Source organism: Tenrec ecaudatus, chromosome 4 (assembly GCF_050624435.1).
Source record: "Tenrec ecaudatus isolate mTenEca1 chromosome 4, mTenEca1.hap1, whole genome shotgun sequence".
Classification (NCBI taxonomy): domain Eukaryota; kingdom Metazoa; phylum Chordata; class Mammalia; order Afrosoricida; family Tenrecidae; genus Tenrec; species Tenrec ecaudatus.
The window spans coordinates 197,554,072-197,579,870 of record NC_134533.1 but is presented as its reverse complement, the minus strand read 5'-3'; the positions used below and the strand labels follow the sequence as shown (position 1 = coordinate 197,579,870).

At 49.0% G+C, this 25,799-nt stretch overlaps 1 protein-coding gene across 2 annotated transcripts; it reads right to left on the bottom strand.

The window, feature by feature from the left end:
- Positions 1 to 18,863: 18,863 nt before the first annotated feature.
- On the bottom strand, positions 18,864 to 21,790 carry NUDT16 (nudix hydrolase 16). Of its 2 annotated transcripts, none has more exons than XM_075547216.1 (3): positions 21,619 to 21,790; positions 21,266 to 21,535; positions 18,864 to 20,049 (listed from the first exon to the last, which is right to left on the bottom strand). In XM_075547216.1, exons 1-3 carry the CDS (start codon positions 21,772 to 21,774, stop codon positions 19,864 to 19,866), a joined length of 612 nt encoding a protein of 203 aa, XP_075403331.1. In that variant the 5' UTR covers positions 21,775 to 21,790; the 3' UTR covers positions 18,864 to 19,863. The 2 variants fall into 2 exon arrangements, with proteins under 2 accessions (XP_075403331.1, XP_075403333.1); XM_075547218.1 differs by having other exon boundaries at positions 19,915 to 20,049; positions 21,140 to 21,535.
- Positions 21,791 to 25,799: the final 4,009 nt, after the last annotated feature.

The following is a 25,799-nucleotide window of genomic DNA, read 5'->3' as shown; positions in this document are numbered from 1 at the left end:
GTTGTCATGTTTTATCGGTTTCTGCTTTCTTTTGAATTGAGGGTGTTCTGTGCTTTATTTTGTTGTTGGGGATTTGTTCTGATATAATTTTCTTTATATGAAATCCAGGTTAGGTAAAGCTATAGAGTAGCAGTTCTCAACCTGTGGGTCATGACCTCTTTGGGGAACAAATGATCCTTTCACAGGGGTCGCCTGATTTATAGCAGTAGGAAAATTACAGTTACGAAGTAGCAACGAAAATAATTTTATGGTTGGGGGTCACCACAACATGAGGAACTGTTTTAAAGAGTTGTGGCATTAGGAAGGTTAAGAACCACTGCTATAGAGTAACTAAAATGATAATTTCATACAGGTATGGCAGGAGAGATTAGGGGGACAGAGGGAGCTAACAATGAGTTCAAAACTGAAGCAAAAGTTCTAAAATTGACTGTGGTGATGATTACACAGCTTTTAAAATATATTCAAACCATTGAATTGTATGGTATTTAAGTCATATATAAAATATTTTTGATACATGATTTCAATCAAAATACAATGCTCTTTTTGTTTTTAAGAATCTAGCATATTAAAACAAATTTTAATATTTTTATTTTCTCCTTTTGCCATTAACCCCAAACTGGATCTTTGTGGTTACACGATGATAATATAAAGTTACGGGGTCGTCCATTAAACACTCAAATCTTGATGAAAAGTTCAAAATCTCTCATCTAAAAGTCAAAACCAAAACCAAACTCACCGCCATTGAGTCAATGATGACTTATACAAAGACATTTTCTCACCCGTTTACCTGCTCAGGCTGGAACCTATTCCTGCAGCGAGAGCTGCCCCCTGATTTTGGGCCCAGCCAAGTGACTCATAAAGAGCCCAGGTGGCACAGTGGTTAAGGCATTTGGCTGCTCACGGGGAAATCAGCCTTTCAAGGAAGGATGGACAGTCTTAGAGACCCTCTAGGGAAGTTCTTCTCTGTCTTACAGGGTGACTATGGGTCGGGAGGGACTCAGAGTTGTCATTGTGTTTTGTTCTTTGGCCTGTCACATGCTTTGACTATGAAATGTGCAGTGGGGGTGATGCGCCTGAAGGTTGGCTGAAAACAAGACAAACCAGTGACTGCCCCATTCATTCTGACTCATTGCCTGTGTGTCCTGGGCGGACTGGGCTCCGTGGGGTTTTTAATGACCCATGTTTGATGAGTGGAGCACCAGACCTTTCTTCTGAGGGACCTCAGGGTAAACGCCCACCTCCAACCTTGCAGTGAGCAGCCGAGCTTGTTGCTGCGGCACGACCCAGGCACTCTGAAGCTGGGAAAACACTGTGTATTTGCACCTCACGCCTCCACAGGAAACCTCCAGAAACGAACACTGTGAGCTGGCCCACTGGTCCCAGGAGGCGAGGAGAACAGCCAGAGCAGGTGCCTCCAGCCATAAGCAAACCACAACCGGTAACTCCAAGCTGGTTGGAGGCATGTGACCTGAATCGTTGCTCACGTGGTTCACTGAGTGTGCGCTTGTTGCGCAGCACTGCTGTGATCATGGCTACTTTGGTCAATAGAGTGTTGTGTAACGGAGTGCGGGGCGCCCACAGGCCTCCTTTTGAACCTGTTTCCCCCCATTTGGGGCAATGCCTACCTCTAATGTTCACTTTTGGAATGGGTTTGATTATGGATCTCTTCCAATCAGCTGGCCAAATAATTATTTTGGGTACATCTGCTGTACAAGGCTTCTTTTAGAGTATTGATAAACAAGAATGTAGTTACTCTGAGGATTAAGATGCACCTGTTCCAAGCCATGGCTTCTCAGTCGCTTCATATGCATATGAAAATAGGATGCTGAATAAGGAAGACTGAAGAATAATGGATGTATTTAAATTACAGGGCTGGTGAAGAATCTTCAAAGTATCATGGCCTGCCTAAAGAACAAACAAGTCAATCTTGGGGAAAAAGTACAGCCAGAGTACTCCTGAGAAGGCAAGGATGGTGAGACTATCTCATGTACTTTGGGCACGTTGTCAGGAGAGACCAGTTTCTGGAGAATGACATCATGCTTGGTAAAGTAGACAGCGGCGAAAGGCGCAAGGCCCCTTGACAAGGTGGAGTGACCTGGCTGCTGGGACAATGGGCTGGAACATAAGGACAATTATGCGGATGACACAGGGCTGGGTGGTGTTTCCTTCTATTGTACATTGTGTGTTGCTATGTGTCAGAACCCCCTGGGGCATCTAGCAGCAGCTAAAGCTTGTAAAGCTTGTAACGCTTTATGCTTTGTTCTCCCTCCCTGAGGCACCCTGGGGGCGGGGTAATGGGTTATGCATTGTGATGCTAACCAGAAGCTATTGAACCCACCAGCCTCTCCAAGAGAGAAGGGGGAGGGCATTCTTCCGGTACAGTTTTACAGCCTCAGAAACCCACAGGGGCCATTCTTCTGGGCCCTTGAGGGCTGCCAGGAGTCAGAATCAACTTGAGGGCAGTGGGTTTTCATCCACTCACTCATGAGTTTTCTTTCTGAGAAAGAACACGGGCCTTCATGCGTTACTAGGTATCAGTGATTCTTCCTTAAAATCTAGATTCCAACACACAGCTCCCTGTAGATGTGGCCAACCGGAGATCTTCAGCAAAGACGTTTGTCACATGATTAGTCTTATACATGTGCTCCCGCTACGGCGCGTGACAAACTACCACCTGCTGACATGCCAGCAGGTCTGAAGCCATGGTTAGCACATTCAGTTCCCTTAATGGAACGCCATGAACCTGAAGCGACCTAACTCGCAGAAGCCAATGACATCATTATAAACCTCTGTGCACCCCTTACCTATTTTGTATCACTCACCCCAACTACCCGCTTCCATGGAGTCAATCCTGACTCACCGCAGCCCTAGAGAAGATTTCTGAGATTGTAATCTTTATTGGAGCAAAAAGCCTCAGCTTTCTCCTGTGAGGTGATTAGAGGGCTTGAACCTCTGTCCTTGTAGTGGTGGCCCGCAGTTATCACACAGAGCTTCTCGTTGCCATATTATGTGCTGTTCCTTCTATGTGCTTTTCAAAAGACGACCTTGAGGAAATAAGTCAAAGAAGCTTAGGCATCAGTCAGCAGCTGGAAGAGCGCCTGAGGAGAATCTCTAGGGCCCACTGGAACTCTGAGTACGAGTCAATCAAGTCAGGCTTGCGTTCCGAACCTCAGCGCGGTCCTCCTATGGTGACCGGGAAGCGATGCTGCCATGGTAATAAGTTGCTAGGATACCTCTGAACAACAGTGTCCGTTTACTTTTTCACATTGAACTCTGTGGAAAAAGAATTAATAAGTGCATTTGATCGGATGCAGTGAAGAGAACTTACTATTGTTGTTAGAATGCTCCAGAGGGACCTTTGAGGTCATTTACCCAATTTCTCCATGCATGTAAACAGATACTTAAGGGGTACATTACAGCCCTTCTTCCCAGAAGATGGGGAGACTGAAACCTCCCCACATTAAGGATGTTGTCCAAAGTCACACAACCACTGGAATTGTAGGAGAGACGTGCGGCATAGTCCAGTGTGCTTTGTCACGCTGTAAATAAACTCTTTGGAAGCTAAATTCACATGACTTAATATTTTCAATAAGCTTCTCCAAGCTGTTTCACTTCTGTAAGTGGAAAGATTTTTGAGGAAGTATTTATTCAATAATCATTTGACTGAGTACTTACTGAGTGTAGTTTATAAGGCAGCATACCAGATGCTGAGGAAGTACGGTCTTGGTCAGTCTCGGGCTGCCACAGCAGCCCGGGGGAGCGGGGGCACCACACTGGCTGTGTTAGGCAGGGTTGTCAGGGAAACAAGTCCAGTGATACATGTATGCATATAAGAACGAGCTTTATATCAAAAAGGCATCCCAGCACAGTCCAACTCAAGTCTGTATGTCCGATGCCAGTCCCTACGTCCCTCTTCAGACCCTTGGGGCACAGAATGGGGAAACGAGGAACAGGAGGATCACAGGCTGATGGGTGCAAATCGAGTGCTCCAAGTTGGTGGAAACGTGACAGGGTGCCGATAGGTGTCAGGGTCAGTGGCAGAGTCCCAGCAGGCAGGAAGGCAAAGGGTCAGAGAGATCATCTCTGTTCATCTTGCTCTTCTGCAAAAGGCTTATGATAGCAAGGTGGTGTCGGCAGCCTGCGACTTGATGGACAGGCTTGACTCGACCCCTGACCAGGAGCCTTGGGTTGACATAATGCCTAACCATCACACTGACGTTCAGCAAAGGCTGCCCTAACACAGGAAGATGAACTTTGAAGGGCCAGGAGGATTGAGCCTGAGGAGAGTGGGAATTTCCAAGAACGTATCCCTCTGTGAACGGCATTCCATGCAATTACTATGTTGATAAAAAGAGGAGGATGGTATTTCCTCGGCAGTGCCTGAGGGCACAAGTCTGATGTCTGTGTTCACCAAGTCTCATTTCCAACGTGTTGCTCCTTTGTCCCTAAGAGTTGAAGACACCTTGACAAACTGCAGGTCCGAGTTTGAGACATGGGGTGATGGAGACAATATTGAGACAAATCTTAAAGTGCAAGGGTCTCTGAGAGGTGCCAACGGCCAGTGCACTGAGCTGCTAGAGAGTTCTACTCTACCAAAGGGCACCCCGAAGGAGTTCTTGGTGATCCATTTCTGAAAACGGAACTACTGAAGACCCTATGGAGCACAGTTCTACCCTGAAGCACAAGGAGTTGCCAAGAGTTGGCGCTGACTCCAGGACAACTGGTTTAAAGCACAGGGCTCTGGAGTTGCTAGGAGTGATCCAGGTGGCTGAATTATTCTGCTCAATACATTTGTTCTGATCTCCAGCGCAAACGTAGCCCTGGTGGTGTAATGGGCCACACCGTGGGTGGCAGGTAAGGGCTGAGCAGCATGATGTTGGCATTGCTGACTCCATCTGTTTGGGCAGTTGTTGTCAGCCTTCCTAATGCCAAGACACTTTCATACAGTTCCTTATGTTGTGGTGACACCCTCCCCCCCCCACCATAAATTTATTTTGTTGCTACTTCATAACTGTAATTTTGCTACTGTTATGAATCGGGTGACCCCTGTGAAAGGGTCCTTCGACACCCCCCAAAGGGGTCACAATCCACACATTGAGAATTGCTGTGTTAAGGAATAGATTGTATCCATCCCCCCATAATAGCTGTTGACATCTTAACCCCTTCGTCAGGGAATATCATTCTATTTGAGAATCGGGGGGTTCTTTGTTGTGTTAAGGCTGTCATCTCAGTGTGAGGTGTGTCCTAAACCTGATTGTTCTGAGCAACCCAACACAGAGACAAGCAGGTACAAAAGGGGGGCTGGACACGATGGGGAGATCACCAAAGTCCGGAGCCACAGAAGGTGTGGGACATGAGGATCTTCTCGCAGAGCAGAGTCAGAACCTTTCCCCAGGGTCGGCACCAGGAATCCAGACTGCTAGGCTTATGAATTGTAAGAGAATAAATTTCTGTTCCTTAAAGTCCCCCACTTGTGGTCCTTCTGTTACAGAAGCACAGGAGAACTAAGTCAGCATCTCTCAGACTGGCACATGGACTACTTCTTAAACGTCACTTATGTCTTACGATATGTCTAAAAAAAAGTGAGGCTTATCCTTCTCTGAATTTAATTTACTGCAAGGTGGAGCTGTCAGATAAGCATGCTGGACTGCACATCCCAAGGTTGGCAGTTTGAACTCACCAGCTGCAGCCTTGGGAGAGTGAGGAGAGTGTCTGCTCTCCTAAGATTGACAGTTACAGAAACCATGCAAGGTTGCTATGGGTTAGGACTGGCCTGGTGTCAGTAGGTTGGTTTTGTTTGGTTGTTTGTAAGACATGTGCTGTAGCATGTGTTGTCGTTTTGTGTACCTCTTGGGTGAGGTGGGAGCGGGGATCCCATTAAGCCATCTACCATGCTTTCATGTTATTGACAGTTTTCCTCTCCGATGGAAAGACTGTTGTGTGTTGGTGGTGCAGTAGTGAATGTAGCTGCCTTCCAGATTGAAGCAGATCTTGTAGACTTCTTAGACACACTCCGACTCTCACTGCCTTAGAGTGGATTCCGACTGACAGCCACCCGACAGGACAGAGGAGAACTGCCCCTCGGGTTCTACTCTTTACAGGACGAGAAAGCCTCGCCTCCTTCTGCCTGGTGGTTTGAACTGTTCTCCTGGAAGTTAGCGCCCAGTGTGTGACCACTGTGCCACCAGCGCTCCTCGGGTTTATTAGACATGGGTTTTTATCATCAATCACGCTTCTGTATACATACTTATTTTGCAAAGTAAACTGATTGAGCTCTTCTCCAAACTTTGGCACAGTGTCCAGCTCTTTGGAGTTATTTTGCAGCTGTAGGTGGCTTTTCTACAAAGGATCCCCAGCTGAGCCTCCCAGAGCCATGGTGTGGCACCATTTCTTAAAATGAATTCTCCACATTAGTTCCCGGGGTCTCTTCCCAGCTTCCACCATCCTTTAGGGGTGTTTTAAAGGCATGCTCAGATATGACACCTGTTGTCAAGATCGCTGTCACTTGGAGCACTGCCTGCGCCATCTGTCCGAGTTGATTCACCCAAAGTATACTTGTGCCACTGTGGGGGTAGCCATTGGTCTATTGAGGGCAACATTGGTTATTCCCAGTTGGGGGCCATTACAGATAAGCAAGAACCCTCTCCGCTGGGCAAGCTGTGGACCCTGCAGCCATTCCCTCCTCCAGAAAGAGGCTCATGAGCAGAGCACAGCCGGTCGGAAGCTTCTGCTCAGGACACTGGATTTGGTGAAGTGGCTCAGGGCAGAGGGTTCTGGGGCACTGCAGCGAATGGCAGGGGCCACATCCAAAGGCCTGAGCACCGGCATCCAACTCCCCCTACTCCCGGCTCTTCTGGCCTGCCTCCTGGTTAATTAAGCTCTCCAATACTTTTCCAATCCATTCGACTTTGCTATAAAAACACTGGGATCCACCTTTGTTGTCTGCAACCAAGGACCCGGATGAGTATACAGGACAACAAATACACATACCACGAAAGAGCACCATGATAGCCTGAACTTGGTGACTCGTGGGTGAAAACAATCTCATGTGAAGGTCAGGCTCACACTTCCCGGAGGAGGAGGTAACAAAAAATAAGAAAAACCAGGTCACAGTAGATAAAGGAAAATGCTGGAATGGGGTTGTGGAGGGTGGTGGGGGTCATGGTGGTGTCTAGGGGGTGGTGGCCTGGGAAGTGAGGCATGTAAATTGTATTGTCAATAAGCCTGCTACCCAACAGCTTTCTAAACTCAGGGTGGGGGTTGGGGGGGTGTTAAAGATGAACCTAGAGGAGGCAAGGAGGTTCGCCAGCAGGCTAAAGATCCCCGCGGGACGTTAGAAAACCATGAAAGAAAATCCTTGCAGAGACTGAGGGTCCATGGACAGCATGACTGGGGGTTCCCGTGGAGATCTCTGCCCTTGCCATCACCACCATGGAGGTGAGGGGTGATCCCAGGGCTCCACTCGGTGGCCAGTGCGAGGGCAGAGGACCAGGGCCTGCGCAGGATTGCTCAGCCTTTCTTTCTAGGAGCCACTAGGCTGCTCGTAGGGGAGCATGTGCCCCAAGTCTGCCAATCGGGCCTCTCTTGGCTCTTTCCATTTGAAGATGGAGACCCTCAGTAGGCTCCCAAGTACACATCTCTCAGCTCGCCCAATCACCCCAGTATTTTTCCAGAGATCTGCCCCAATCCTTGTCATGTTTCCTTAGATGTATTTGGGCTGGGGGGTTTGTAACTCTCAAGAAAGAGGCACATCCCTCTTTCTTGAACAAAAGTAATCTTGTTTCACGCAGGGTACCTACATATTGTTTTAAAAAAAATTCAGACAATATGAAAAGTTTCAGAGTGTCTACCTCTCTCATTTATTTTGAGTTTTATTACTTTGTACTCAGAGAATGTGATTACTTCTGAGAGGGTTGTGGAAGACTGGAGAGAATTTCATGAGGATTTTTGTATAGCTAATTTGGTAACTATTCCCTAGCTCCGTCAAGGTCTAGCCTGAAGTTACAGATTTCAATGTGCATCTTTCAAACAAAGAAAATTACTTTATCATATCTGTGCTTAATTATTTTTCAATCTTAACTACGGAAATGGACAATCCCTAATTCGTATGTGTAAGGACTAAGCATGTCAATACATGTAGAGTGCTAAGAATAGTGTCTGCCACATGCCATCGAAAATGTCACTTATAGCCATCATGATTTTCAGACTCTTGATATCCATATCATTTATCTACCAAGGACTGGAGCAAGTGTTTGTAGCCCTCCAATACCCAAAACTGCACAGCCACACTGCAGGACAGGGTAGACCCCTGTCGGTTTCGACACTGTAACTCGCCTTTCTCCTCCCTTCCTATACCAGTCTCTCCGATTCTCTTTACATTTGCTGTAGGTATTGCTGTAATGTTGCCAAGGTGGCACAATGGCCACGTGCTCAGCGGCTAACCCAAAGGTAGGAGATTTGCACCCATAGGCAGGTTGCAGGAGAAAGATGTTGCAGGCTGTTTCCATAAACACTGACAGCCTTAACCCCCCTCTGGGGGCAGTTCCACTCAGTCCTTCTGGGCTAGGGTTACTGTGCATTGGAATTGACTAGACAGCAGTGGGTTTTGCTGTTCACAGGATGAAAATTATGATAACTCCGAGAATATTGTGGATCATCTCCTGATTAACAAACAGACAAACAAAAAAGCTCTTCATTCCACCTAATGCTTTTGCATTGAAGTTTCCCTTGTATTGCTTTTGGTTAGGTTTCTGGGGTGGTTTCCCTCAGTTCTTGCTTTGAAAAGCTGAAAGAATTCACGTGGCAGAAGCACATTTATAAATCCAAGTGATTTTTATGAGGGAAAGGGATGTCTCAACAGTGTGCACGGCCACATGGCAGGGGCTGTGGGAAAGTTCACGACTGGAAATGGCCGTTTCAAGGGAGCATGGAAAAGCACATGGAAGAAATACTGGAAGGGGAGCATGCGGAAGCCAGGAGCAGGAACCAGAGCAGGAAATGCCCAAGAACCAAGAGCAGGAGATTCCCAAGAGTAGGCTGCGCGTGGGCGGAATCTCACCTCTGCCTGCAGAACACACCGGAATAAGGGGAGAGAGAAGAAGGGCTCGGCCTGCCTTTGGCCCACTCTTGGCTCTTAGCCTCCCTGGTGGGGAGGCGTGGTTGCAAGTATTGGCTGATCTTATTGGCTGACTTTAGGCGCACCTGTGTTATGCCATGTTGCTGGTGCCTCATATAGTGTGGTTCCCAGGTTAGATTTTCCCATAGGTGTCTAATTAGTGTGCCTGATTTCTTTGCATCCCCGAATTTTCTTTTAGCTTAGGCATTTGGTGGAAACAACTCTCTTTGTCCCTAATGTAGCAACCTGTCACTTTGACAATTTCTTACCTTTTTGCTGTGGTTTTCCCATCCTTTCATGTCTATACAGAATCATATGCTTTAAATACTAATCTTACATCTGTTTAATCCAGTCTCAAAATCTTTCAATGTCAGACACCAAGTACAGTAATACCTAGATCGCCATTCTAGATTTGTTCCAAATTTGTCTTCGGACACTGAAAAGTTTGAGAATCAAATGCATTTTTCTCATGAGCAATCATGGAAAACCAAGCAATTGGTTCTGAGACCCCCAGCTTACCCTTATACATTCATTTTCCCAGGACTTTAAATCACTACAGAGGATATTAGCCTTCTCACACATCACTGTCTTATATACGCTGTCGGCATCAAGTTGCTTCTGGTTGATCCAAGTTAGCAGTCACATTTCAACCTCTTCCATCATCCTGGTTCTTTGTTTGTGGTCAACCATTTTACACCTTCCTCTACACCCGCGCCTTCAATCGCTACTTTTATTTTCAAAAATGTTGACAATGTTGCCTTCCGCTGCCAAATCAGACAAACAGCAACCTGAGTCAAATTTGGGAATCATTTTCTTTAACTCCTTGGTCGTCCTCATCATTTCCCTCGTAGCTTTACTGCTGGTTTCACTGCCTTTCTCTGGAGCCAGAATTACGATAGTTTACGCAGATGAAGTCCCCCCTAAAGCACAATGGTGGATGTTTCACACCCTAACACGAGCCCTATATGTTGTCTGAGCAAGAGCGGTGCTTAAATGGAAGCGTCGTCAGCCGTCTGTCTCCATGGTGAGACGAGACACGTGGTTCACTATCAGCCCATACAGGTTTTTCCAAGTTGGGTTTTCAGTTCAATTATGAAGCAAAGTTAAGAACAGCAAGCAGAATTTTTTTGATCTTTGCTGCTCAGGTAGTGGAAAGCAGAGGAGGAGGGGAAGTTCTAGCTTAGAGCCATTGGACACAGATGTATCACTGTCCTTATTTACCCAGGTTCCCCATAGAGTGACATTTTTATGCTCTGCCTGCTCCCTTTTCTTGGAACAAGCTAGGATTTTATTGGTCTAGCATTTTAACAGAATTATATATTATATTATATATTTACATATATTTATTAAAATTTAATAGAATTTTGTCTTTTACATTATATACATGTTACTGCCATTGGTGATATTTATATTGTTTTGCAGCTGTCACTCACACAATTGAGCATTAACTTTGCATGTTACAGTTACAGGATCCAGATACTGTTACAGCCATAAGAAACACTTATTTTCTAGAAAATAAGTTGTTTTCTTGGAAAAACAACTATTTGTTTCCCCAGGGAGCCCCAATGGAGTAGTTGGTTCATACTGGGCTATTCATTCAAGGTCAGCGGCTCAAAACTACCAGCTGCTCCTTGGGAGAAAGATGAGGCTGGCTGCTCCTATAAAGATTGACGGTCTTAGAAACCCACAGGGGCCGTTCTCTCCTGTCCTCTAGGGTGGCTGTTGGGTCCCTATGAGCCAGATGGACTTGATAACTGTGGATGGAGGATTTATTTTCCCAGCCAGAGTAGATGGGTCATGTACATGCCTTTGTACGTGAATATCAGTTTGAACTCAGGAAGTCTCCCACCATTGTAGGTGATGTGATCCTTTTTTAAAAAATCATTTTATTGGGAGCTCATACAACTTGTATCACAATCCATACATACATCAATTGTATAAAGCACATTTGTACATTCGTTGCCTTCATCATTCTAAAAAAATGTCTCTCCACGTAAGCCCCTGGCATCAGCTCATTTTCACCCTTCCCTCCCTGCTACCCCCTCCCTCATGAACCCTTGATAATTTATAAATTCTTATTTTGTCATGTCTTACACTGTCAGATGTCTCCCTTCACCACTTTTCTGTTCTCCGTCCCCCAGGGAGGAGGTCACATGGAGATCCTTGTAATCAGTTCCCCCTTTCTACCCCACCCTTCTTCTACCCTCCCGGTATGACCACTCTCACCACTAGTCCTGAAGGGATCATCCATCCTAGATTCCCGGTATTTCCAGTTCCTATCTGTACCCGTGTATATCCTCTGGTCTAGCCAGATTTGTTAGGTAGAATTGGAATCATGATAGTAGTAGGTGTGGAGTAAGCATTTAGGAACTAGAGGAAAGTTGTATGTTTCATCGTTGCTATACTGCACCCTGACTGGCTCATATCCTCCCCTCAACCCTTCTGTAAAGGGATGTCCAGTTGCCTACAGATGAGCTTTGGGTCCCCAGTCTGCACTCCCCCTTATTCTCACCGATATGAATTTTTGTTCTGATGATGACTGATACCTGATCCCTTCAACACCTCATGATCACACAGGCTGGTGTGCTTCTTCCATGTGGACTTTGTTGCTTCCGAGCTAGATGGCCGCTTGTTTACCTTCAAGCCTTTAAGACCCCAGACGCTATATCTTTTGATAGCTGGGTACCATCAGCTTTCTTCAGCACATTTGCTTATTTACCTGCTTTGTCTTCAGCGATCGTGTCGGGAAGGTGAGCATCATGGAATGCCAGTTTAATAGAACAAAGTATTCTTGCATCGGGGGAGTACTTGAGTAGAGGCCCAGTGAACTAACTATAAGCTTTTCTTTTTTGTTAGTTGTTGTGTGTGTGTGTTTTTGTTTTGTAATTGGTTTTTCTTTGTTGTTTTGTTTTCTTTTGTTGCTTGGTTTTGCTCTGTCTTGTTTGTGTGCATGTTATTATCTCTGCAGGTCTGTCTAAATAAGATAGGCTGGATGAACAATCTGGAGGAGAAAACAACGGGACCAACAGTTCTGGGGAGACATGGGAGAGGGGGAAATGGGGGGGGAAGGAAGTGGTGTTAACAAACCCAGGGACAAGGGAACAATGAGTGATCCAAATCGGTGGTGAAGAGGGGGTAGGAGGCCAGGTAGGGTGTGATCAAGGGTAATGTAACTGAGAGGAGTCACTGTAACCCAGATGAAGACTGAGCATGATCGTGGGAGAAGAGGAAAGTCAAGGGAAATAGAGGAAAGAGCTAGGAGACAAAGGGCATTTATAAATAAAGGCATGCACATATGTAAATATATTTATATATGAGGATGGAGAAATAGATTTATGTGCATATATTCATAGGTTTAGTATTAAGGTAGCAGGCGACCTGATTCTTTGTGAATGTTCTTGAAATGAGAAACATATTATGTTTGTTTTTCCATAAATTTTTATTTCTCCCACCCAGTTGGATCTCAGTTCAGGGGAGTTTTCCTGTCCTTTCCTGTGAAACATTACTGTTCCATGCATTACATGTCTCCTGTATGTATTTTTATGATCCCTTAACAAGATCCTGGATCCCCACGCTCCTCTAGCATGTTTTCCCAGTCTCTGTGTCTCGTACTTTATGTCTCACTTGAAAACAACCTCACTGCCATCAAGCCGATTCCATCTCATAGTGACGGGTGGTCCTAGTCTGCACATGCTCAGTTTGGATTTTCCATAGGTGTCTAATGGGTACCTAGTTTCATTCCAACCCCTTTATTGCAGCATGGACAGCTAATTTTCCCTTTGCGCAGGCATTAGGGAAGACAGCCCCTTTTGTCCCTCATCTAGAGATTTGTCATAGTCACTACATCACAGGGCTCCTTCTAGCATCCTTAGTTTGGCTTAAATTCGGGTGCCATTCACTAATTTCATCACACATTAAATAAAGGACCCTTCCTCCCCACCCCCACCCCCTCTCCTTGCTCCTTTGGAGAGGACTTGGGGAAAAAAAACCTGTCCTCCGTTTCACTGAGCAGCTTCAGGCCCGAGTAACTGGGGAAGGAGGTGGCCACCTATCCCTTACCCAAAGGCTCAGGCACTGAGAAGGCTTTGGCTGCCAGCATTTCCTCAGCACAGAGGAAAGGTGCGCCGTGGTGAGTGTGAACATCTTGCCAATTGTGCTGAGACAGGAAGAAAAATGTGTTCATGGGGAGGCAGCCCGGCCCACTCCCCTCCCCTCCCCAGGAGCCCAATGTGCTAGGGAGCCAAAAGCAGACCACACAGCGAGGCTGAAATAGGGTTGGGTGCTTTGCTTCAAAGCTGCATCCTAAATCCCACCTGGAAGGAACCCTGCCCTGCAGGCATCGCCAGCACTGGTGTTTCAGATAAGGACTGGGAGGGTAGGCCTCAGCTGAAAGTCACCACGGTGCGCAGTGGGGGGTTGAGGATTAAAAAGAACGAAGTCTCAGGTCTGCTGCCTACCCCAGTGATTGGGTTGAACAAGGCCAAGAAAACTCAAAGGGGGCAAGCAGCCCCCAGTTTTCTAATCCCCCAGCGGGGTGGTAATGCATGAAGGAGAAGAGCAACTCAGCTTCTGACACACACACACACACACACACACACACACACACACACACACACACACTCCCCAACTCCCACCCCCACCCTTGCCCCAGGAGGGCCTTGGGCTGAGCAGCTGGTACTGCAAGGCAACACAACTTATTTCAGGGCTCTCTGAAGAGACCGGGAAGCATGTGCTTATTGTATGACATAGAGGTGGGGAGGGGGTGGCCACCTCCTCCAGACCTTAAAAACAGAGATCTTTAAAAATATGCAAAAGGAATATAAATTCACATAGACAAGATGGTCAGCGATGGCTGGACTGCCCGGAAGGTTCTGGAACAGCCCTGGGACAGTCAAGCAGGTGGGGCGACATGATATCTAATAATGAGCTTTGGATCCAGATTTGCCCAGGATGGACCCTGAGGAAGGGGCCTGTCAGTGGTACCCTTGTGAAAAAGTCATCTCTTGTAGAGACGAATCTGAAGCCTCAGTGGGCCCTGGGGCACTCCCATGGCCATCCCCATAGCCTACCTCTCCCAGAGTTAAGTCTAGATAAAATTTGACAAAAGGCTCATGGGTAAATGAGGAGAAAAAAGACAGAGGACTTAGCCTCTCTAGAAATTTACCTGGCTCTTATCACCGGTGTAACAGGAGCATGTCGGTGGAGTTTAATCAGGTCAAGGCTTGCATGGAGGATGACTGAAATACAGACAGCCAGCATCCTATTTCCCTCTTGCTCCCCGGTGATCTGACCAGGGTGCTGCTGCCTTAGCTAGTTCTCTGCCTCAACCTGTGTTACACTCCCTGTGGGCCAAGCCAACTTATGGATCATGTTGCTAGAGCTTGAGGCGCCTTTGAGTTCTGCTGGTGTATACATTGCTAGAATTGAGGCTGGTGGAGCCTGTCACCATGCTTGAGTTTGAGATCCCATCAGGGCCTGCTTTGCTAAGCTCCAGAGCTACTGACTGTGGTTGACCCACCCTGCTGCCTGCTGCCCTGTCTGCTTCCTTGACCTTGGACCTGGACTGGGAAGCCCACATGAGTTGAAGGACTTCCGGTATATTAACTATTCCGTGAGAGTGAGTTGAATGGAACCCTCTGTACTGCTGTGTGGACTAATTAGCTGTCATAGTCCTTCTTGCCATATAAACCTATTGTCTTAGACATATAATCATAAGTGCCCAGGTTCTGTTTCTCTAGAGAGCCCTGGGAACACAGCCGGTTTCCCCAAAGCCCTTGCCAGTGGGAGTGCTTCCCCTCTACCCTGAGTTCCACTTGCAGGCCAGGAGCTGCCGCTGAGGCTCATTGAAGTGCACAGCACTCCCCACACTCTCTTCTTCAAAGGCCCTCTCCCTGGAGGCTCCCGTCTTTTCCCTTTGGTCAGTCGTTGGCCTTCTGGCCTCTTCATGTCCACTGAGGATGTCCTCGCCAACACCTGTCATTTTCCTACTTTGTCCCCCACATGGGGAACTCACACCATCCCATGGCCCCTCCATGCTTGGAACTCATCTACCAAAGCTCCTCTCCTGCCAGCCTTCCCAGGTTACTCTATCAACCGTGACTTTACCTGTGATTGTTCTATCTCTCAATTTCAGAAACACTCCTCTCTGGGTCAACTATGGATACCCCCTCTGTTCCCCCTCACCATCTTCGAGTTCTGTCTCATCAAGAGGTCCAATGTGCTTCCAAAAGTTCATGGGAAAACCCCTTTACCTTTCAACACACACACACACACACACACACACACACACACACACACACACACACACACACACGCTGACTAATTTCTCACTCTCACCTGGCCATCTCCTATCTCAACTATGTCCTGCCATTCTACTGAATTTAATAGACTTGCTTTTCTGTGCCAAGATGAACAACGACATATAAGCTACTGAGAAATGCCTCCATCCAGTCTTGTTCATGTCCCTGAAAGAGATTCCCATCCCTTCATCACCCCACCATTCATTTGACCTCACCAAATCATTTATACGTGTCCCCACCTTCCCCTTCTTGAACTCTATTACGCTATCCTACTGCCTGTTCTTCCACCAAAGGCCCCGTTGCTTCATTTTCCAAAGAGTGCTCCTTCAGGGCCCATCTTCCCTTCCTGCTCCCGGATCAAGCACCCTCCCACCCCAGGATTGACTGTCCTATCAATATCTACTACTCAACACTCCCCAGGCCCCCACACCCATATTTGGTTATCACACGACTTTGTAGTGCTTACTTCTCCAAACCTATCCTTACTTCTTACTGTCTGCCTCTGTCCCCACCTCTTCCTGAAGCTGCTCCCAGAGAGGTCAACAATTGCAGGCTACTAAGGCCAAAGGACAGCTCTGTCCTCATTTCACGGATATTGTCGCAAGGACTTCGCACATCCGTTTTCCTAGAGCAGCTCCCTTAGTTTCCTTGACCGTGTCTCCCTCTTGGACCCAGATTCTCAGGGTTGGACTTCCTCGGGGTCCTGTCCCAGGTCTGCACCTCGTTCTCTTCTTAGATCACCTCACCCATTCCCACATGTTTGCACCCATTTTAGGCACTGAACAGGAGCTCTGGTGGTGTTGTGGCTTCGTTGGGGGCTGCTAACTGCAAGGCCAGAAGTTGGAAACCACCAGCTGCTCCTCAGACAGGCAGGGCTGTGTTCTCCTGGAAACAGGGGGCAGCCACACGGTCTTATAGGGTCACTGTGAGTCAGCATTGACTGGATGACAATGAGTGTGGTTTGCTTTTTATACCAATGACTCACAAATGCCAGCTCAGCTTGTCCCAGATCACATTCTTGGTCCCATCTCCTTTAAAAGCTTGCTCACACCATCCACGTAGGCTTGTCCTTCATCTAGAGCCAGAACCTCAGCCAGCCTTGTTGTTTTCCCCATCGATGCCCTTCACCGGCTCCGTGTGGCAGAGCAGGAGCTACAGGAAACCACCACTGTGCCAAGTACAGAAATGGCACCTCTCAGGAGTGGAGCTATGGAAACAGATGCCCCGGGGCCATCTCCAAGTGGTACCACCCCCAACTTGAGCCCAGGGCAATCTGAGTCACGTGGGTGGAGCCCCCTTTTCCTCTCATTTCCATGTCCGGCTGCCCCATCAAGCACGGGCCTCATCAGACAGGTCTATTTCTGACACCTCAGAATGTCCTCTGTACCTCATCTTGTTAGGTAGCCAGAATAAGGGCTCAGGGGGATTGTCTCCCCGATGCCTGCATGGGGCCACAACAAATGGGTTGTAAGGAAATCAGGCACATTAGACACCTATAGAAAGATCCAACCTGAGCATGCTCAGACACATGCTCCTGCCCACCAGACCCAGGTGGGAGGTCTACCTGGGTGCACAGATAGGCCCAGCCACATGATATCACCCAGGAGGGCCTAAGCTCAGCCAATGAGGTCGGCCAGTACCTTCAACCATGCCTCCCTGGCCAGAGGAGACCAGAGCCTGTCAGAGGAGGACAAAGCCTCTTTTGACTACTCTCTGGCTCAGGAGTGATTTTGTACTCAGGAGGGCAGGGGTGCACACGTGCCACCCGGGTCCTGGGGCCTGAGCTTGCTCTCTGACCTCTCTCTCAGGGTGCCCTTTTGGATTTTCCTGATCTTGGCCCCTGGGATTGCCAGTGAAGACCTGAAACTTTCCTTTTCCTCATAAAAGTCACTTGGATTTACAAAAGTGCTGCCGCTGCGTGAATTCTTTGAGCGTGGCGAAGCAGGAACTGAGGTATAAACCACTCCAAAAACCTATCAGGCCCTTTGGGACTCTGACCCCTGCTGTCTGCACCTCTGAACTTAAGGACATTGGGCCACACTAGGTTAACAGGAAGTGCTCGGTGTCACACCCCTCCAAGTGGCACCACCTGCCTTAAAGCATTTTAAGCACCGTGACATCACAGGCAAGTCCTGTCCGGCTGCATATTCGCCCCATCTCTACTGTCACCCCTCAAGTCTTGGTCACCACCATCACACCCCTCCCATGTGTCCTGTGTGGTACCTTCCTATCCTGCTCCCTCTGCTTCTGGCTCCTTGCAGCCCAAGCACCACTGAACACGTGGCGTGGATTTCCTGCCAAGCTCACCCGTCTGGAAGGCTGTGGCATCACCTGGCTCCTGACTTCTAGTTTTGGCTTCACCTCCCCTTGCTGACCATGTTGCTCATCACATTGGCCTCTTCCCATTTCTAGGCCATGCGGTGGGGAAGTTACCATTTCTTTGCTACTCCCCTCACTGGGCCATGGAGTCAAATCCCGCCCCACTGAACCTGGGTCAATCTTAATGCTTTGCTTGGTCAGCCAAATGTGGCAAGAGTGACATTGTAGAATTTCAGACACCTGGTCACTTCCTTGCAGTTTGCCCCTGGTCTCTTGGAGTGCCTCTTTGAAGAGTCCTCAGCTACCATGTAAGAAGTCTGTCTGCCTGAGACCGCTACATACCAAACTCCCATAAACCGTCTCAGCAGAGCCTAGCCTTCCTGCCATGACCACCAGGTGCCAGACTTGTAACACCATCTTCCCAGACTGGTCCCAGGAGATCCCTCTTAAGGGCATTCCAATGCCACACGAAACAGAAGAATCACTCAGCTGAGCCCCTTCCAAATTTCTGATCTCCACATCGCCCGGAAGCCCTGAGATGTAAAACGGCAGCTGGTTGTTTGAAGCACTAAGTTTGGGGATGGCACGCCAAGATTCTGCCCACTTCAGCTCCTCGGCCTGTTTGACCCTGGAATATGCTTCTGCTCAAATGCTTGTCAGAGGGCCATTTCAGATTCTTCTCGCTTTAGCCTATTCTCTCTTCCTGGTTTCCCGAGGAGGCAGGTAACGAGCCGCTCTACATCAACACGAGGAAAAAGCCTCATAAAACCAAAGTCACCCCAATGGAGGAAACCACCGCACAGGAGCCAGTCACTTGGGAGACCAGAGCTGGATCTGGGAGGATGTCTACGGAAGCCCTCCGGCCTTCCTCTCCAAACTGCTCTGTGCTTGTGCCAGGAGGGCCCAGTATCTGTCGCCAGATCCCTCCATGCTGAGGATTGCTCGGGCAAGAAGGCTGGTGATCCAGAGCTGGCCACTCCACGCTCATGTCTGAGATGGAGCCATATCTGCTCCTCGATGTCATGATCTCAACGCTTCCGTAAATAAACCAAAACGAGACATCACTGTTAGAGATGTTAACTTATATTTCTAGTGCAAGAGCTGGTAAACATTGGGCGAGACCGGTCACGAGCTTTTCAAAATAAAGTTTTATTGGCACATAGCGACATTCATTCATTCATTCATGTCATCCACGTTTTTCATATATCATCATTTCCTATATCATCTACAAAGGCAGAGGTGTGGTCTGCAAAGCCAAGGATATTTAGCATCTGGACCCTTTAAAGTTTGAGGACATTTGATCTTTGCTATAGACTTGGAGAATAGGGCCAATGGATCTATCATCAAATCTTTAATACAGTACCTTCTGTTTAGCAGGGACACGTCAAGTACTGATGAGCCTGCTGCTCAGCGATAAGCCTTTCTTCCTTGGGAGGCCGTTTTGGGCAGGGCCAGGCTAGACAGGCCCTGGAGCAGTCTCCAGATCTCCCAGTCTAAGAGGTCCCAATGACGAAAGCCTTGTTCTCAGGTTCAAGGTCAGTTCAAGAAGATCATTCCACTTCTATGCCTTCTCCTGAGTTTTCAGGGCAAAGAGTGGGCAGAGATTTGGTTAGGACCCACTTTCACCTTTCAAGGAGGGAGTGTTTTGTCAAAGGTCCTTGTTCCTGTGCACTGACAGCAAGCACAGGCTGGGCTACGCCTGGCAAGCAGGTAGAGGAGCATGAGAAGGGGCCCTCGGCTGTCAGAAGTCCCTCTGCAGGGAGAACTGCATGGTACCGGGCCAGGCTCCAGCCTTGCCACTTCCAGGGTAAATGGGAGGTGTGAGCAGCCAGGGGTAGTAGTATGTGTGTGTACATGAAACCAAGAGGCAGAATCTTAAGTCTGCTAGGAACCCTGGGATGACTTTTGTCTCTGATGCTATGAATTGGCTGAAAGAGAGTAAGGCAGGAGTGGGGGTGGAAGGGTGCTCTGCATAACACATATTGTAGACACTTCTTTTAATCTGTTACCATTTATCATTCCCCACCCCGAAACCCAAACCCAAAGAGAAAATATTCCTCTTTCTAACCCTCTCTTCCAACCTAGTGCCAAAATCCTGAGATCAGGCTTATGGCCCACAGAAAGCTGCCTCTAGTGATGAGTTGGGGTCTTAATCTTAAGGTGCAGGAAGGATCCAGGGTCCACTAATCCCAAGTTCTGGATGGCTTCCAGCAGTTGCTCCTGAGCGACCCCAATAAAGGAATTCTCCAGAAAGGCAGGCAGGCCTCCCACACCATCCTGTAGGGTGTACATGGGCACCCGCACCATGCCCAGCACCTGTGGAAGGAAGGAGATGGGATACTGGGACCCAGGATACTCATTCTCTAACCTCCCTTGGCCCAACCAGAACTTCCCAGGGCAGAGGCCTTAGCCCAACTGAATGGAGCCTAAGGGTCCCAACCCTCTGTGAACAAATGACTCAAGACATTAAAAAAAAAAAAAAGTTCATTCTTCCAGCATCTCTCCCTTAAATCTTAGTGGCCTTAGCCTCTGGCATCCAACTCGACCCTGGACTTTCAAAACCATATTCACCACCAGACTCCCAGCAATCCTAGAGAAGAGAATCGTTTGCTTCTGTGGGTTTCTGAGGCTGCACATTCCCATGGGAGTAGAAAGTCTCTTTCTCCCAGGAGTGACAGGTGAGTTTGAACTGCTAACTTCGACATTAACTGTCCAACACTTAACCGCTTACACCACCAAGGTTCTTCTGATCCTACATTAGTGGTTCTCAAAGTGTGGTACCACCCCACAAATAAACAACAGCACACAACTCACTGCCATCTAGTCGGTTCTGACTCATTGAAACCCACAGGACAGAGTAGAGTTGTCCCTGTGAGCATCCTACACTGTAACTATTTCCAGGAGTAGAAAGGCTGGTCTCTCTTCCTTGGAGCAGCAGCTGGTGGTTTCAAACTACCCACGACGTGGCTCACAGCCCAAAGAGTAACCACCATGCCACCGGGGATCCTGCAGTGTGGTACCCAGACTTAAATAACATGGGGATTGAAGAAAAACTAGAAAGTCGGGGCTGCTAGCTCCCAATCTACTAAACCAACGATTTTGAGCAGTGGCGCCTTGTGATGCGGTAACATTGTTAACAAGCCCTCCACTGACTCGGAGACTTGCCTAGGGGCGAGGCTTCCAAGGGGCGAGGCTTCCCCTGCTCACCTACCTTTTGCTGCCAACCAATAGCAGAGCACGCATCTACCCAAGAAAAGCAGGGCGTGATTACAGGGGTCCAGGGTGCCTGGCCTGGCCATTACCAATGGAGGTGCATTTAAGACTTGAAGCTTCTGGAAGCATAGCTGCAGAAGCCAGTGTAAAGCAGGCAAACGTGGAGTGGGAAACCCTTGCCAGGGAGACTTACAGCTGAGCTAAGGCTCTAAGAACTCCAGGAGACTGTAGGGGTAGGGCGAGGTCCCCGGGAATTTTTGTGGGGCAGGAAGAGAGCACGAATGGGATCGGAGTGGGAGGTTCTCCAGCCTGACCCCACCTCCAACCCGTAGTCCTTGGCGTGGGGCGCGCCAGCCTCCACCGCGGCCATCTGCTCGGGCGTCAGGCGTTTGGCATAGAAATGGGCCACGACCTGCCGCCTGCTGTCTGCGTGGGAGCTGCGGTAGTCGGAGCCCTCCACGCGGAAGGCGGCCGCCGCCTCGCCCAGCTCCTCGTGCAGCTCGCGGTTCAGCCCGTTCTCCCAGCTGCCGTCCTGCGCGTCCACGAAGCCGCCGGGGAAGCCCAGGCGCCCATCGAAGCGCATCTGCATCTGCGGGAAGGGAAGCGGGGAATGGCTAAGGCGGGCCGGGTTGGCCTCGGGGGGCCGGGCGTGGCCGCGCGCCCCCTCCTCACCAGTACGACGTAACGCAGCGGGATGCAGCCGAAGAGCCGCCGCGGGTCGGGTGCGTACAGCAGCACGTGGCACGCGTGCCGCCAGCCAGGCCCCAAGGCCACGGCCTCGGCCCGCTTCAGCCAGCGACCTGCGGGCCGCCAGGGGCTCCCAGCCATGTCCGGACGCTGGCCTTCTGCACTCACCGGAGGCTTATGTGGGCGGGCAGCCGGGGATGTGTGTCTCACTTTGGACCAATCCGAGCCTGGGCAGGGCCGCCAGGACCAATCGCTGCAGGACTCGGGGGCGGGGCGCGGCTATTGACGAGGCGAGACTGGCTTGGTGGGCGGGGCTGGCTTGGTGGGCGGGGCTGGCTTGGAGGGCGGGGCTGGCGGGCCTGGAGAGGGAAGTTGAGAGCCTCGGACTCGCCCTCCTCCGGACGGGGCAGTGAACCTAGGGCAGGGTGAGGGGTCAGCAGGCGCCCCGAAGCCGCCAGGAGCCCGATAGGTCACATTGTGACGCCTGCCAGCGCTTCCGGGAAGTCCGGAGGTATGGGCGCACGTGGAGGGTTGCAGTCCGAGGCAGATGTCATGTAGGAAAAAGTCCCCGGGAGACGGGAGAACAAGGTCGAGTGTTCAGGAGGCGACAGCTGCTTTGCTTTCGTTGTTAGCCGCAAGGCTGCTGGGTTTGTTAGGAAGGGAATGAGGAACGGGGAATGGAGAGGAGCCCTGGCTGTAACGGTGGTGCCCGGCAGTGGAATGGTGGAATGGTGGCTGACAACGTGGGAAGAGAATTGGATTTTATCTGGTCAAAGTTCCTGGTGCCTGGCCAGCTCATCTTTCAAGATGGGGATCAGAGTTCAGTTCTTACTGGGGTGGGGATGGCCTTCGGCAGCTGAGGTGGGAGCTGGTGCATAGGGAGTGGAGGCTGGAGCTGTCCCAGGACAGGAAGACATTTGCGGGACTGGAGGAGGTGAAACTGTTTGGCTGCAGGAAAGACGGTGAGGAGCGGTCGGAGTGAAAAGAACGCTCCCTCCTCCCCCAGATTGTCTAGGTTTTACCCTCAAACCTCGGAGCTTTGAAAAGGAGCAGGGCTGTGTCAGATTATCCAGCCAGCAAGGTAAGCATGGGTTTACTTGCGCTTTCTTAACTCATCTGTAGTGAACACCAAAGATAGGGTGAAATCCACCCGCGTCCATTGTTCACTACCAATGAATAAGTAAGCACAAGGAAGCCCATGCTTGCCTTACCTATTGGGAAATCCCGTCCTCGCAGGGTACAGTGTGACCTGATGAGGAGGAATTGAGATTTGGGGTTGCCCCCCACCCCAGGTGGGGGTTTCTCCACCTCAAGGGGCTGCACTCAGCACGCATCTTGACCAAAGATCACTATTTCATATTACACCAAGGAGAAGGGGAGGCAGCCCTCTGAGAGGACACGAAGCAGACAGAGCTGGAAATGACAATGACTGCTGGGAAAGACCCCAGAACACAGGCCAGTGACCTTGGCAAGTCACTTCAGCCTCTCAGGTCCTCAGTAGCTTGAGGTAATGGTCCCAAAAGATCAGGGAAGTTACCAGACTGTAGCAGTGCCACAGCAAAGCAAAACAGCCTGTGGCTGTCATGAGTTGATTCTGATGCAGGGACACCATGGGACAGGCGACGAGCGCCCCAGCTGTCGGGGTGGAATCACTGACCTTTCGCCAGTAGCTGAGCTCAGCCTTGTGCTGACCATGGCTCTCTGACAGAGCCTGACGCACAGGACATGCAGTCGTTCCAGAGTTGAGGCTCGTGGCAGAGATCAATGGGTTATATGGAAGACCTGAGGGCTGGAGATCATCCAGGCTCATCCCAGCCAGCACCCGGGGTCCGGGAGATGGAGGTGGGGGTTTGGATAAGCTAACCTTCGCCTCTTCCATGCCTCGTTCTGTGGACAGCAGAGCAGAGGTAGCATCCATCCACTAACAGACCCCTGCATCAAAGCAGTGGAGGTATTTCAGGTGCAGCCAGTGTTGAGAACCGGCGCTATGCCCTTGACCCATAACATTTCACAGGGTACTTGGTTTCTTTCCTTGATGGGGCGGGCTGCTTCTAAGGATTTAAGGTTAAGGTTCCTTCTTCCAAAAGGAGCCCTTGTGGTGCAGTGGGCTGGACACTGAGCTGCTAACCACAAAGTCAGCAGTTCAAACCCACCAGCCACTCCTGGTTGTCTATTCCTGTAGAAATGTAGTCCCAGAAACCGAAAGGCGGCAGTTTTACTAAAGGACCACTACAAGTCAGAGCCATACAAGTAGTTTGCAAATGGCTATGACCCTAAAGGCAGGTCATTTGAACCTACTCAAAGACAACAGTGTTCTTTTTTGGGTTTTTTTTTTTTTTTTTTAATGCCTGTCTCCAGATTCAGCATGTTCTATTTCTTCCTGGTTTCCTGAGGAGGCAGGTAATGAGCTGCTCTAAATCAACACGAGGAAAAAGCCTCATAAAACCAAAGTCACTGCAATGGAGGAAACCACCACACAGGAGCTAGTGACTTGGGAGACCAGAGCTGGATCTGGGAGGATGTCTGCGGAACCCTCCAGCCCCACCTCCACCCCCACGCGTGACCTTCCTCTCCAGACTGCTCTGTGCTTGTGCTAAGAGGGCCCAGTGTGTGTCCCCAGGTCCCTCCATGCCCTGAGGAAGATTACCCAGCAATTCAGCCTGGAGCTCCAGAGCTGGTCACCCCATGGGGCTGAAGAGTTCCATGCTCAGAGTGACACTTAAAGCCAGAAATAACTGGTCGGATTGGACCAAGTCATTCTCAATGTAACTGGAGAAAAAAATTAAGTGTTTGCCTGCCTTTCCTATGTTGACTGTACCTTAGAGCTACCCAGTGGTGAACGGAAGCTTCCTTTTAGAAAAGCATTCCGGTTAGTCAGAAAAGGAAGCTCCAATCAGTCTCACCATTTAAAAAACGATGGCAAGAAGCAATTTTAATGGCTTCTAACATCACTAAGAGACAACCTGATGTGCACCTCGTGACCACACCACCACTGTGAACTATCCTGGCCTGAAAGCTCAACCTGAGTGTCCATCCAATTCGTAATTTCTAGGAGAGACAGAGGAATACATTTCTTTTAAATAAAAGGAAGAGGCTGGAATGATCCGTGTGGGAATGGATAAAGTTGGAGACATCTGTAAAAACTCAGTTTTCCAATATAGCGTTAAATGGTTCTATACAGAACTATTTATAGGCTAGTAATTGAGGGGGCTTCAAGAAGTTTGTGGGAGAATTCTGTTATTTTTTAATTCCATTTTCCATGAACTTTTGAAGCCCCCTTATACACAGGTTAATGTATACACATTTCTTTGCTGTGTCAGCTAGAGGCAAGGAGATCACAGTAGCAAGAAGCACATCTTGGTTTTTAATACCGTTTTCTCATAAATGTAACTGAGATTCCTTGGGAAACGGCTGATTCTGGCACTGGGACAGACACAGGTGAGTGGGCGATACATACACACACTGACGGTGTGTAGCAAGGACTACAGAGAAGCACCTGAAAGCTGGAACGATTCGAACCAATTAGATTATCATATGAAATATAAATGTCCCTGAACTGATGTTAATATAAGTAAGTGACTATAAATGACGGCGAACCCACAAATCTACGCAGAGCAAGTGAAAATCACAAGACTTCATGTTCCAGGAGAAGGAGCCTTATTCCCCACTCCCTTAAGTGTGGACTGTACTTAATGACTTCCACAGAGTACTGACTGGGGGATGGGTTGGTGTCATTACGTCAGAGCCAACCTATTCTGACCCTGTACACAACAGAATGAAGCACTGCATGGCCCTGTCCCATCTTCACCAGTGTTCTTATGCCCGAGCCATTGATGCAGCTACTGTTGATCCAGCACGTTGAGGACTTTATGAGTTTCCACTGCCTTGCTACTGTACCAAGCATGATATCCTGCTCCCGGGACTAGTCTCGGCTGACGACATATGCAAAGTATGTAAGACGAAGTGTACCTATCCTTGCCTCTAACAAGCACTCTGGCCACACTTCTTCCGAGACAGCTGTTTCTCCATGGTACTTCCAATAATCTCCGGCACCACAATTCAATGCATCAATTCTCCAGTCTTCCCTATCCAGTGTCCAACTTTCACAGGCAATATGAGGCAATGGAGAATAGCATGGCATGGGTCAGGCACACCCTAGTCCTCAA

Coding starts and splice junctions, on each gene's coding strand:
- NUDT16 (XM_075547216.1), bottom strand. CDS start 21,774: ATGGCTGGGAGCCCCTGGCGGCCCGCAGGTCGCTGGCTGAAGCGGGCC. Junction 21,536..21,618: donor CGCTGCGTTACGTCGTACTG/GTGAGGAGGGGG, acceptor CCCTTCCCGCAG/ATGCAGATGCGCTTCGATGG. Junction 20,050..21,265: donor CCAAGGACTACGGGTTGGAG/GTGGGGTCAGGC, acceptor TTCCTTCCACAG/GTGCTGGGCATGGTGCGGGT.